Source organism: Phyllobates terribilis, unplaced genomic scaffold (genome assembly GCF_046119375.1).
Source record: "Phyllobates terribilis strain yellow unplaced genomic scaffold, ASM4611937v1 Scaffold_5__5_contigs__length_657084704, whole genome shotgun sequence".
Taxonomy (NCBI): Eukaryota; Metazoa; Chordata; class Amphibia; order Anura; family Dendrobatidae; genus Phyllobates; species Phyllobates terribilis.
Genome location: NW_027362765.1, coordinates 441,888,767 through 441,901,547, shown reverse-complemented (window position 1 = coordinate 441,901,547; position 12,781 = coordinate 441,888,767). Strand labels below are relative to the sequence as shown.

Sequence of the window (12,781 nt, the reverse complement as noted above, 5' to 3'; positions counted from 1 at the left end):
TGCCTTGTCTGTGCCCTCCTTGCTCTGTGCTATGCCCTCCTTTCTCTGTGCTATGCCCTCTCTGTGCCCTCCTTGCTCTGTGCTATGCCTTGTCTGTGCCCTCCTTGCTCTGTGCTATGCCCTCTCTGTGCCCTCCTTGCTCTGTGCTATGCCTTGTCTGTGCCCTCCTTGCTCTGTGCTATGCCCTCTCTGTGCCCTCCTTGCTCTGTGCTATGCCTTGTCTGTGCCCTCCTTGCTCTGTGCTATGCCCTCTCTGTGCCCTCCTTGCTCTGTGCTATGCCCTCTCTGTGCTGTGCACTCCTTGCTATGCCCTCTCTGTGCCCTCCTTGCTCTGTGCTATGCCTTGTCTGTGCCCTCCTTGCTCTGTGCTATGCCCTCTCTGTGCCCTCCTTGCTCTGTGCTATGCCTTGTCTGTGCCCTCCTTGCTCTGTGCTATGCCCTCTCTGTGCCCTCCTTGCTCTGTGCTATGCCTTGTCTGTGCCCTCCTCTGTGCTATGCCCTCTCTGTGCCCTCCTTGCTCTGTGCTATGCCCTCTCTGTGCCCTCCTTGCTCTGTGCTATGCCCTCTCTGTGCCCTCCTAGCTCTGTGCTATGCCCTCTTTGTGCCCTCCTTGCTCTGTGCTATGCCCTCTCTGTGCCCTCCTTGCTCTGTGCTGTGCCCTCTCTGTGCTGTACCCTCCTTGCTCTGTGCTATGCCTTCCTTGGTCGGTGATATGCCCCCCTTGCTCGGTGCCCTCTCCGGTTCTGTGCTGTGCCATCTCTGTGCTATGCCCCCCTTGCTCGGTGCCCTCTCTGTGCTATGCCCCCCTTGCTCGGTGCCCTTTCTGTGCTATGCCCCCCTTGCTCGGTGCCCTCTCTGTGCTGTCCTCCTTGCTCTGTGCTGTGCCCTCTCTGTGCTATGCCCTCCTTGCTCGGAGCTATGACCCCTTGCTCGGTGCCCTCTCTGTGCTGTGCCCGGGGCACAGTTATCTGGTCGGTCAGTGGACTTTCCAAGCTAAGTACCGGCCTCGTAGTCCGTCGCGCAGTCCCTGTCGGGGCCCCTCCGCTCTCAGGCGCAGTGTGGAGCAGCTGACGGCAGGGGGCGTGTGCTGTTCTGCAGCCAGTGGGGAGGAGGCAGGGGTTGTCCGATTTGACTGTCCCGGCAATACTAACACAGAGCAGACCGGGGGAGAGTGTGAGGTCCGGGGACTGCTGGAGACTTGCTGGATTATCCTGCCCGGGTGCACGGCTGGCGCTGCCCTCCTGCCAGGTAAGCGCTTCTCTGCATACTGTACTGGGTGCAGGGGCAGAACTGCACTTTCTGGCTGGGATCTAATGAATCGCATATGAGATGCCGCTGGACACGGGCAGAGGAGGAGGGCAGGTTTAAAGTGCCCGCTCCCATTGTGGAGCAGAGATCACAGCAGTTTCAGACTAACTTTTGATAATTTTTTGCATTCGAAGAGATTCTGCAGCGAAAGATCAAATATGCAAGTAAAAATCTTGAATCAAAATGATTGTTATTTTTTTTTATACTTTGTCTAACAACTATGACACCCCCCGCGAATCTGTCCCGTAAATTATAATTATGTTGCAAAGTGAAGAAACCGCTTGTAATGTTCCCGCATTGTACGAGGAGGCGCCCAGCGTGTTGTGGCCTGAGACAAGGCGCAGAGCTTATAATTTGTGAAGTTGGGAGATGCCCCCGGGAGGGTTCAATGGTGAGCGAGCAAAGTGAAGATGACCGCGCCAACCGCAGGGGCAGTGACCATGGCAGCTCTCCGCGGATGCGATCGCGGGGAGCCGGGGCAATCTTCACCTGCCCGAATATATAGGGCTCCGAAGATGTCGCTGCGATTGAGGCACTTGATAATTGCGGAGTCGAGCGTTATGATGTTTGTTGGAATTGGACTGTTCCTCTACAGCAGGGGTGGGCAATTAATTTTCCCGAGGGGCCACATGAGACTGTGCTCTGTGACTGTCGTGGGGGGGCTGAAATGAATTCTGTTCAATATATATTCTTATTTTATATTAATTGTATGACTTAATATTGTGCAAAATTAAGTTTGCGGACACCCCCCTATATACTGTATGAGCCCCCACACAGCCCCCCCTATAAACAGCATGAGACCCACACACAGTCCCCCCTATTGGCGGCACGATGGCGCAGTGGTTAGCACTGTTGCTTTGCAGCGCTGGGGTCCTGGGTTCAAATCCCACCAAGGACAACATCTGCAAGGAGTTTGTATGTTCTCCCCGTGTTTGTGTGGGTTTCCTCCAGGGTTTCCGGTTTCCTCCCACACTCTAAAGACATACTGATAGGGAATGTCGATTGTGAGCCCCAATGGGGACAGAGATGATAATGTATGTAAAGCGCTGCGGAATATGTTAGCGCTATATAAAAATAAAGATTATTTATTATATGTACAGCTGGAGGCCATACACACAGACCCACTATATACTGTATGAGCCCGCACACAGTCCCCCTATAAACAGCATGAGACCCACACACAGTCCCCCTTATATGTACAGCATGAGGCCCACACACAGTCCCCCCCCCCCATATGTACAGTAGGAGGCCCACACATTGCCTCCCATATCTACAGTAGGAGGCCCACACGCAGTCCCCCTATATACTGTAGGAGCCCCACACACAGTCCTCCCTATATACAGTCACACAAAACCCCCCCACAACATATATTCCCATCCCCGGTGCTTTTGCTTCGTTCTTTGCTGTGTGCACTGATGCTCCGCACAGCAGACGCGATGTAGTGACGTCATTATGTCAGCTGTCTCAGTCACACACACTGATTTGTGGAAAAAGGAGCCGGTGGCTCCATCCTCCACCATGTATTTGACGTGCCCCCTGGGCCGTGGGGTGCCCGGTGCCGGGCCGGTAGATGCTGGGGGTTGTAGTCGCTGGCGGTGACCCGGACCATGACCCAGGGCGCTCAATCCAAGGGAAATTTATATGTATAGATTTTAATGTCCGACTACGCCACCTGTGAGTGCGGCTAATGGAGGCCGCCGCTGCGGAACAGTCCTCTGAAGCTGGTGGTTTTGCAGCAAAGGTGGTATAACTCCCCACAGGAAGAGTCAGCTTCAGGGCAGTATGTGGATGATGGTGGTTGTGTAGGGTGTCAGTAATAACCACAGAGTCAGTATAGTGCTGTCCCAGGGTCTTTACTCACGGTTATTGCAGTTCAAGTTACAGGTACCAGTGCAACTTCCCTCGGCGTGCTGCGCTTACTCAGTGAGGGGCTCAGTCCACCCTCAGGTATTTCCAGAGCACTTAACAGGACCCCTTTCTATGTGCCTTCCTCAGTCGTCTTCCTGCGCTGGCTCTCTCCCTCCTGTCCTGCGCCTCACAGTGTCCCAATCCAGTGGTCTCGGGTCTTGGCGGGCGACCTGCAGTCCCCTGGGCCCTCTGTGGCCACCTTTTCGGCGAGTATTAACTGTGGTAGTGGGTGTCTGCACCCTGAAAGTACAGCCACCTCCGGTTGCTAGATGGACTTGAAGTATCCGTGCTAGTTAAGGGGCCGTTCCTCTCTGCGGCTTGATCCTTCCACTGTCTTGTAGATTCGGGCGTACGGGTGGCCTCCAGCACTGCCCATACCCCTAGCATCCCTTCTCTTCTACTCCTGGAGCCTTTACTGCTCCCTCTCCTCTTTTCTTCTCTTCCTTTACAGGCTTGGGCCTCACTGACTAGGCCCACTTTTGGAGCAGTGTCAAAAAGGAATAGTCGGCACTCCGTATAGCTAGGGTGGTGCTCGTGGAAAACAATGTCTATAGGAAAAGAAAATCCCGGCACTCATGTGTTGATAATCAGTTGATTTATTCCACAACTCATACAAGACGTTTCAGCCTGTCCAAGGCTTTTTTCAATTTTTAGACAATTGAAAAAAGCCTTGGACAGGCTGAAACGTCTTGTATGAGTTGTGGAATAAATCAACTGATTATCAACACGTGAGTGCCGGGATTTTCTTTTCCTATACACTTTTGGAGCAGAGCTCCTACAGAGCCCCTGCTCTCTCCACTTCTCCTCAGACTGTCTGGACCCACATCCCAAGATGGCTTCCCTCTATATACTCCTACTCAAGTGCTCCCAGGATCTACTTCCTCCACCCCATCCACTACATGGTTCCCCCTCTTTAGGTGGTTCCCCCCACTCCAGCCAGGGACCAGGGACTGTGCTCTCCCGTAGGAGCAATCTCGCCCTGTCCCCCCGGAAATGTGGTGTAGTGAATGCTGGTGTTAGGGTCCTGAGCTGTACTCCTTCCTTACCTGAGAGTGAGGTACCACACCTCTGGATGAGATGCAATACCTCTGTGGCGACCGAACACTCAGGGGCGCCACATATTCAACTGAGGATGCAGGTAGTGGTGAAATCGGGACACAGGCGGAGGAAGGCAGCCACATGCTGTGGCCAGTGTTTTCCGCCCTTTGGGCAGAGGGCCAGATGTAGCCCATCGGTCACACTCTGCCCTTATCTATAAGAAAATCGTTCTCCACCCGAAACATGTGCCTGGACAGCTAAAAGTGACATCCATGTGATTGAGTCTGTGCCCTTTAACCTCTGCATGGTGTCTGTGGTCACCTATGGGATACACGTGTCTATGAAGTCAGACGTGTTTGTCTTTATGAACCGTCACTTATTATTTAGATGCTTTTTCTGTTTCTGAAACAATGATGAATACAAGGATATATTCTCATTCCGGGTTCTGAATAAAAACATGCATACCTTGTGCAAAGGGGTCTGATAATAATATCCTTCATTTATATGGCGCCAACATGGCTGTATAACCGAGAGAACAGGCTACAGAATAAGAAAACCTCAACTGACAGGAGACAAGATGCTGCTCTTAAAGCCCCCCATACACATCAGATGGCTGTAAACGGCTCTCTCCTGATTCCCCCATACACAGTATCGTACCGGATCCTTCCCCAATTGTTTCAGGAGGCCCCCATACACATTAGACTGTCGGTCAGTTCCGCCTTTAGTCTAATGTGTATGGGGGATTTCAAGAGGACCTTTAACTAGTTTGAGCATGTTAAACTGGTCGCATCATGGACTAGAAGCTGCAGAGCTGAATAAAATGTTATTAATTTTTTTACTTTCTCCTCATCTTTAAGGAGATATTAGTTTTGTAAGGTTTAGGTTATATTTTTTAGTTCCAAGGGGGCGGTACCAGAGATCAGAACATAAGAACAATGAACATACCTTCTTCTGTGAGACATGTAAAGACTGCCTTGATCTGCTACAGTTACTTTTTGTAGTATAGGGCAGAGCTGAGTGTCATTACAAACACCTCTTATAGCTTTCATCTCACAGCAGTCAGTGTGGGGGGAGGGAAGATACAGCTGAGCTTACAGTGCTGTGAGATTAGAGCTGCAGAGGTGGTTGTAATCTCACTGACTGCTATGAGGTGAAAGCTACAAGAGGTGTTTTTAATGACACTCAGCTCTGCTCTATACTACACAGTTGCTGCAGAGATCAGGGCTGACTATCATTACATTGCGCAGGAGAAGGCATGTTCTTCTGAACTCTTGGGGGTGTGTTCTTCTTTTCCCCTGTATGATGTTGACCAATCATAAGCAGGAGGCGTTATGCAGGGGAAAAGTACACGCCCTCAGAATCTCTAATATCGCCCCATTGGACTTTTCATAAATGATACCCTAAACTTTACAACCTAATATCTCCACAACATGCAAACACTGGTGAGAAGTCCTCCTTAAGGCTCTGCTGACATGTCCGTTCAGCTGTTCTGTTTATCCCGTTTTTTTTTTTTGTTTTTTTTTCAGGAACAGACAAACTGAGTAAGTGATCCATTGCACCAGTTATGGAAGCAGAAGCAGAGGGGTCCCATTGATTATTATGAGGTTTGTCTGGTTTCTGTCTTTTAGAATAGAATAAAAAGTTTTGTGCGCAGAACTTTTTTTTCTGCTTTTAAAAATGGAGACCAAACGAACTCCATAATAATCAAAGGACCCCTCTGCTCCCGTTTGCATGAGTAACGTAACGTATCACTTATTCAGTTTGCCTGTTCCCTTAAACAGAACGGCCAAATCGACAATGGACTAAAAAAAAAATCATATATACTTTCAGGTTTGGGTGACATGGTGTTACCAACAGCTGCAGTAAACTCTTGTGCATTGCCAAAACCCCCCCAAAAAACTGCAGTACCGCCAGATCTATAATGCTTAATACTGATCATTATCTTCTTCTGTTCGATTACAAGGCTATGTTCACACGTTGGGTTTTTGTTGCTTTTTTTATGCAAATGAAAAGCTGCGTTTTACAGTACCAGCAAAAGCTACGAGATTTCAGAAATCTCATGCACACACATTGGTTTTTTCTTCCTGACTGAATTATTAAAACTGCATCCTGTGACTTTGTTTTCTTCAATGTTTTTCAGCGTTTTTTTCCCCCCCATAGAAAGCAATGAGTAAGTGCAAAAACTCAGGTATCAGGTTTTGCTGCGTTTTTGGTGCAGAAAACTCAGGAACAGCGGGCACTAAACTGTATCAGCATGCACAAGAGACAAATGTAACCGAAAAACGCAGCAAAAAAACACAGCAAAACCTTCTTTTTTAAAACCGCTTCTTAGGCTATGTTCACACGTTGCTTTTTTGCTGTGTTTTTTTTATGCAGAATTTAAGCTGGGTTTTACAGCACCAGCAAAAGCTATGAGACTTCAGAAATCTCATCCACACACATTGTTTTTTTTTTTTTCCTGACAGAATTGGAAAACTGCGGCGTGGCACTTATTTCAGTGTTTATGCAGCCTTTTTTCATCCATAGAAAACAGAAACAAAGAAAAGCCGCAGCAAAAAATGCAGGTATCAAGTTTTGCTGCATTTTTGGTGCAGAAAACTTGGGAAGTTGAATCGTGTTTTAGGGGGGGGGCACTAAACTTTATCAGCATGCACAAGAGCCAAATGTACAGAAAAAAAATGCAGCAAAACCTCCTTTTTGTAACTGCTTCTTTACTGTTAAGAGAGCAGGTTTAGCCTGCAGAAAGAAACGCAGCAAAAACGCAACGTGTGAACATACCCAGGGCCGGCGTCAGCACCCGGGCAAGTGCTGCGGCCCTGAGCGCTATAGGACCGGGAGCGGAGGAGAGCGGTGCCAGCGCGCGCCCCTCCCCCGCCCGCTTGCTCAGGGCCCCGGCACCCGGCGCAATACTTACCCCTCCCCGTGCCTCCGCAGCAGGTCCAGTCTCTTCCACGGCTGCTGCATAGTGACGTCTCAGGTCAGAGGGCGTGGTGACGTCTTTACACCGCGCTCTCTATTGAGCCGTCACAGCGCATAGCGGGAAGACGCCGGCACGCGTGAGGAGTCCGGAGCAGCAGCTGAGAAGTGAGGTGAGTATTTGATTTTTTTTTTATTGTATGGAGGCAAGGGGCATTATATGGTGGGGTGGGGAACAATTGACATCCTGCATGGGGCATTATATGGTGGGGTGGGGAACAAGTGACATCCTGCATGGGGCATTATATGGTGGGGTGGGGAACAAGTGACATCCTGCATGGGGCATTATATGGTGGGGGGGGTTATGACATCCTGCATGGGGCATTAAAAGGGGGGGAAGTGACATCCTGCATGGGGCATTATAAGAGGGGGTGACATCCTGCATGGGGCGTTATATGGGGGGGGAGTGACATCCTGCGTGGGGCATTATAAGGGGGGGGTGACATCCTGCATGGGGCATTATAAGGGGGGGTGACATCCTGCATGGGGCATTATAAGGGGGGGGGTGACATCCTGCATGGGGCATTATAAGAGGGGTGACATCCTGCATGGGGCATTATAAGGGGGGTGACATCCTGCATGGGGCATTATATGGGGAAGAACAGCCTGCATGAGGAATTATATGTGGGGGGGGGGGACAGCCTGCGTGGGGCATTATGTGGGGGGGGCAGCCTGCGTGGGGCATTATGTGGGGGGGGGCAGCCTGCGTGGGGCATTATGTGGGGGGAGGGAACAGCCTGCGTGGGGCGTTATGTAGGGGGGGGGGGACAGCCTGCATGGGGCATTATGTGGGGAAGAACAGCCTGCATGAGGAATTATATGTGGGGGGGGGGGACAGCCTGCGTGGGGCATTATGTGGGGGGGGCAGCCTGCGTGGGGCATTATGTGGGGGGAGGGAACAGCCTGCGTGGGGCGTTATGTAGGGGGGGGGGGGGACAGCCTGCATGGGGCATTATGTGGGGGGAACAGCCTGCGTGGAGCATTATGTGGGGCCAGTATCCTGCATGGAGCGTTATATGGGGGCCAGTATCCTGCATGGAGCGTTATATGGGGGCCAGTATCCTGCATGGAGCGTTATATGGGGGCCAGTATCCTGCATGGAGCGTTATATGGGGGCCAATATCCTGTATGGAGCATTTTATGGGGGCCAGTATTCTGTATGAAGCGATTCGCCGGTTTCTGAGCTATTGTAGAATTTACAATAGATATCGCTCATGTAATGTAAGAAGTGAAATCTTTGTCCTTGTATTATATATATATTTCTCTGCGGTATCTGTGCATCATGAATCGTGGTATGTGTTAAAGGGGCCCACTAAGACTCTTTCGCCATACCTATCTCAGGCTATGTTGTCTACGCTATTGAAGTAGATGTATCAGGGCCCGAATGCCTGGAGAGCCAAAGGTAGTGCTCTTGTATTTAGCCATGTGAGGTGTAGGAAGCAATATAACTTGTAGAGATACAGTAACATATTCACACGTCTTGCTATATGTGAAAATGTCCTTTATAGCATATTTCTATCTATATGGACCGGCACTTAGGTAGTAGGGCTGCAATGTACCACAATGGATAGGTTGAACAGATAAAGAGGAACGAGTGAGCCTTGTAATAATTCTGTTGGGAAAACTTATATTTGATGCTTCGTAGTTCCTCTCTGTACCTTCCGACAACTAGATCTCATTTGATGGATAATGTGATACGGTAAATGGACAATCTACAAATCACTTTACATAAAAATTATATTGTCTTAGGCCACGTTCACACGTTCAGTATTTTACATCAGTATTTGTAAGTGGGTGATAAATCCAGAAGTGGTGATGAGTTTCTATTATACTTTTCCTCTGATTGTTCCACTCCTGGTTTTGGCTTACAAATACTGATGTAAAAAACTGACCAAATACTGAACGTGTGAACGTGGCCTTACTCACGAAAAATCCCCCTCAAAGCATCGGCCATTAAGTGTCTCTCTTCTGCCTAAGACCACATGCACACATCTTGTTTTTATAAAAGGTTATATATAGTTTTTCTAAAACCGGATTCATTTCTTATCTTATGCCTTTTAATTCAGAAACTATCATGTTCCATATATAATAATAATAATAATAATAAATATATATATTTTGTACTGCAGCCTGGGGTTGATTCTAGTCTACTTTGTCCCCATATACCCCTGGGCCTGTTATGTGACTGTCCTTTGATTGAAACTTTTTCTTAGCTGTAAATGCAGCTTCATAGCTATTGGCAACTCATCATCGTAAATGCTTTTAAAGTAGTGGGAAACTGCCAGGATGTGGAACCATTAGAGCGGCCGTCGCCTGGGGCCGCGATACTAGATGGTTTGCCATCACTATTTGTCAAAGTATTCGTTGCTGATTCTTTAGATTTGTGATGCTAAATAGAATCTCATATCCCAGTATACAGAATATCGATGCTATTATTCTTAATGGCATCAATAAATGCATGCTGTATATTGGTATATGAGAAGAAGGAAATATAGAAAGTAGAGCGGGCATTACTTTCTTGGTGTTAACTCACACTGTCGCATTTTTTAGCAGTTTGCTCCTCACTGCCGATCTGTGAACTGAACATGGATAACTTAGTTGATAGATTTCTATCATTCAGCGGATAGCTGTCCAGACTTCACTTTTTGTTATTCCTATGAATGGTGGATACTAGAAATATTAGATGCCACTTATCTCAAAAAATGATAGGATCGGAAATATTAAAATCCAGCTTGGTGGTGGTTCAGTGATTAGCATGGTGGCTCAGTGGTTAGCACTGCTGCTTTGCAGCGCTGAGGTCCTGGATTCAAATCCCACCAAGGACAACATCTGCAAAGAGTTTGTATGTTCTCCCCGTGTTTACGTGGGTTTCTCTGATTTATTTTTCCCACACTCAAAAGACATACTGATAGGAAATTTAGATAGTGAGCCCCAATGGGGGCAGTGGTGATGATGTCTGTGAAGAGATGTGGAGTACAATGGTGCTATATAAATATGCATAATAAATTATATTATCTGAAACAGCAGCGCAATGGACACTATAAAGCAGGAGTGAGCAGTGTAGCTGTGAATCCAGCATTGTTGAGAGATAAAACGCTAAGGGCTCGTGCAGACGTCGGTGAAAATTGGTTCTATCTTGGACGGTCGGACCACAGTGCACAGACAGACTGGTCGTGAGTCTTCCGCCCAGAGCGTGACCGCTTCACATATTCTAGGAGACTGTCACGCTCTGGTCGGGGAATCTGCGGCTCTGGAATAAATTACATAACTTTTCTTTGAGCCTCTGCTAAACATTGAACAGGTAGTATGGATTTTCCTTTCTTTGCTAACCCTGGAAAGGTCGTAGGTCTGATCAGTGGTTGACAAATGACTTCTGCATTTTTTTTAGAACTCCTCTGTGAAATTGTCCGCAGGAGGAGACGATACTGATGCACCAATGAAATAACTATAATTTCATAAAACTTGATCTTATTGGAAAAAATATATAATAAATAATCGGCAAATCATCATCTTTCACAATTATCTTGTCTTATCACCGCAAAGTGCGGCCATGGGGCATCGCCCTTCTATATAATTTGCTGTGCACAATTAGACACCAAAACGGATAACGGGAAGTGCGAGGATTTTTGTAACTCTGCTTCTTCTCTTCTGTCCACCAAACTGCACACTTTCAGTTCAGAAGACAATGGCAGTAGTAATGCACACGGCAAAGTCGGGGTAAGGAAGTTCCAGCACTTATAGTAATGGCAGAATTCTGATTAAGTGGAACCCACCACTGAAAATGAGTGAATAGAAAGTTTTAGAGCAGGAGAATCAGGACATGACAAACTGGTATTTTCAGTGTTGTGGGGATGAAGACAGCAAAACCATATTTTTGTATACGTTTTGTGAAAGGGCAGGTGCACTTTAAGTGGTGTGCGTAGCTAGGAAAGTAGTAAAACTTGCACCTTATACACACATGCATGTCTATATTTCATCTGACATAAAAAAAATGGAAGGGGGCCCTGTAGGAGGTTGCCCAAGCATCTGTGTGCAACTGGTCTGTGGAAAATGGATGCTTTGGTGGAGAACAGTTCTAGTGCATATTGGGCACAGGACAGGATCAAGCGAATGCCTAAATCTTGTCACTGATATGATCTTGTCATGGGGGAGGGGACAGATAAGGACTGATTTAGGAGCTCGGCAAGTCATGTAGCCCCAGCAATCTTCACCATTAGAAGTAATCCGAGGAGCTGAGATAGCTAGGGCGCCCCTAGCTTTAGGGATCGGGAAGTGTAGCACCCCGAGGACTCGGCTGCTACAGGGGTATTGCACCTCAAACCAGAGGTGTGGTATTCCACTCCCGGGTAAGGATGGAGTGTGGGACTGAGCTCAGATAGCTGCATGCACTACACACATCCCATTTCCGGGGGACAGAACTACGGTACTCCCACCAGTTAGATGTGCAGGTACGACAGCGTCTGTCCCTGGCTGGAGTGGGAGGGGGGGGGGGTGGAACATCCCAGTAGTGTAGGGGCAGATAGGGGAGGGACTCTGGGCATAGAGGTAGGAGCCCATTGGGTGCTAGTCACCTGGGCTCACACATAGAGGGAGTATATATGGTGGGCACCATCTTAGGACAGGGTCAGTCAGTCAGTCTGAGGAGGAGCAGAGCAGAGGAGCTCAGCCAGGAGGGCTGACAGGGAGCTGTGGCTCCGGCTGGGCCCAGCTCCAGGGCCAGGCCTGTAGTGGAGAGGAGGAGGAAGAAAGGCCCAGAGACGCAGGACAAGAGGGAACCCTGAGATCCCACAAGTTAACGGGTGAAGGGTTGGCGGAAACGGGTACCGGGACCCAAACTGGTGGAGGCTAATGATCCTCAGCCAGGAACCGGAGGTCGTGGTCAAGTTTTGCCGCGACCCTCACCACATCCACCAGGAAGGCACCCCACGAATAGGGTCAGGAAAGCCAGAGAAGGTTTTACCACCAAGAGACCCGAGGGAGCCGGACAAAGGTGGATCCCTGGTGGGAACGGCCAGCAGAGAGAGAGAGAGAAGGGAGCTCAGGACCACGCTCCGGAACTGCCTGGGGGTTAGCCGAGTCCCGCACCTGGTGAACGCAGTACGGCTCGGGTGGTCACTCCCGGCCGAAGTGACTAAAGCAACATCAGTGAGTAAACACCCTGAAACTGCATCATACGTTTCTGAGTCTCCTTGCTGCACTATCACTACCTCCATCATCCACATCTGCTGCCCTGAGGCCATACCCCTCCCGTTGGGGGTTATACCATCTACGCTGCACAATCATATCACCGGCCTCAGCGGACTGTCCTGCAGCGGCAGCCTCATAGCTGCATTCAACGGGTGGCGTAGTCGTACAACATCTACTGTTAAATATACTGCCGTCCAGTTTGACTCCCTGGGCACGGACCGGGTCACCGCCACGAGACTACTACCCCCATCTGATCCGGCTCCGGGTAAGCCCCCGTGCGCGCGATGCTGCACGACACAGCAGGCCCAGGGGCGCGTAAACTTTGGCGTAGTCGGCAGGATAACGTGCCCGCAATCACCGGGTA

General features: G+C 49.1%; 1 protein-coding gene across 1 annotated transcript in view; it reads left to right on the top strand.

The window, feature by feature from the left end:
* The first annotated feature begins 830 nt into the window (after positions 1-830).
* LZTS2 (leucine zipper tumor suppressor 2) overlaps positions 831-12,781 on the top strand; it is a 172,348-nt gene continuing 160,397 nt past the window's right edge. Inside the window, exon 1 of the mRNA XM_073685295.1 lies at positions 831-1,248. Within this exon, the coding sequence (XP_073541396.1) occupies positions 831-1,248 (418 nt within the window). The remainder of the gene's footprint in view (positions 1,249-12,781) is intronic.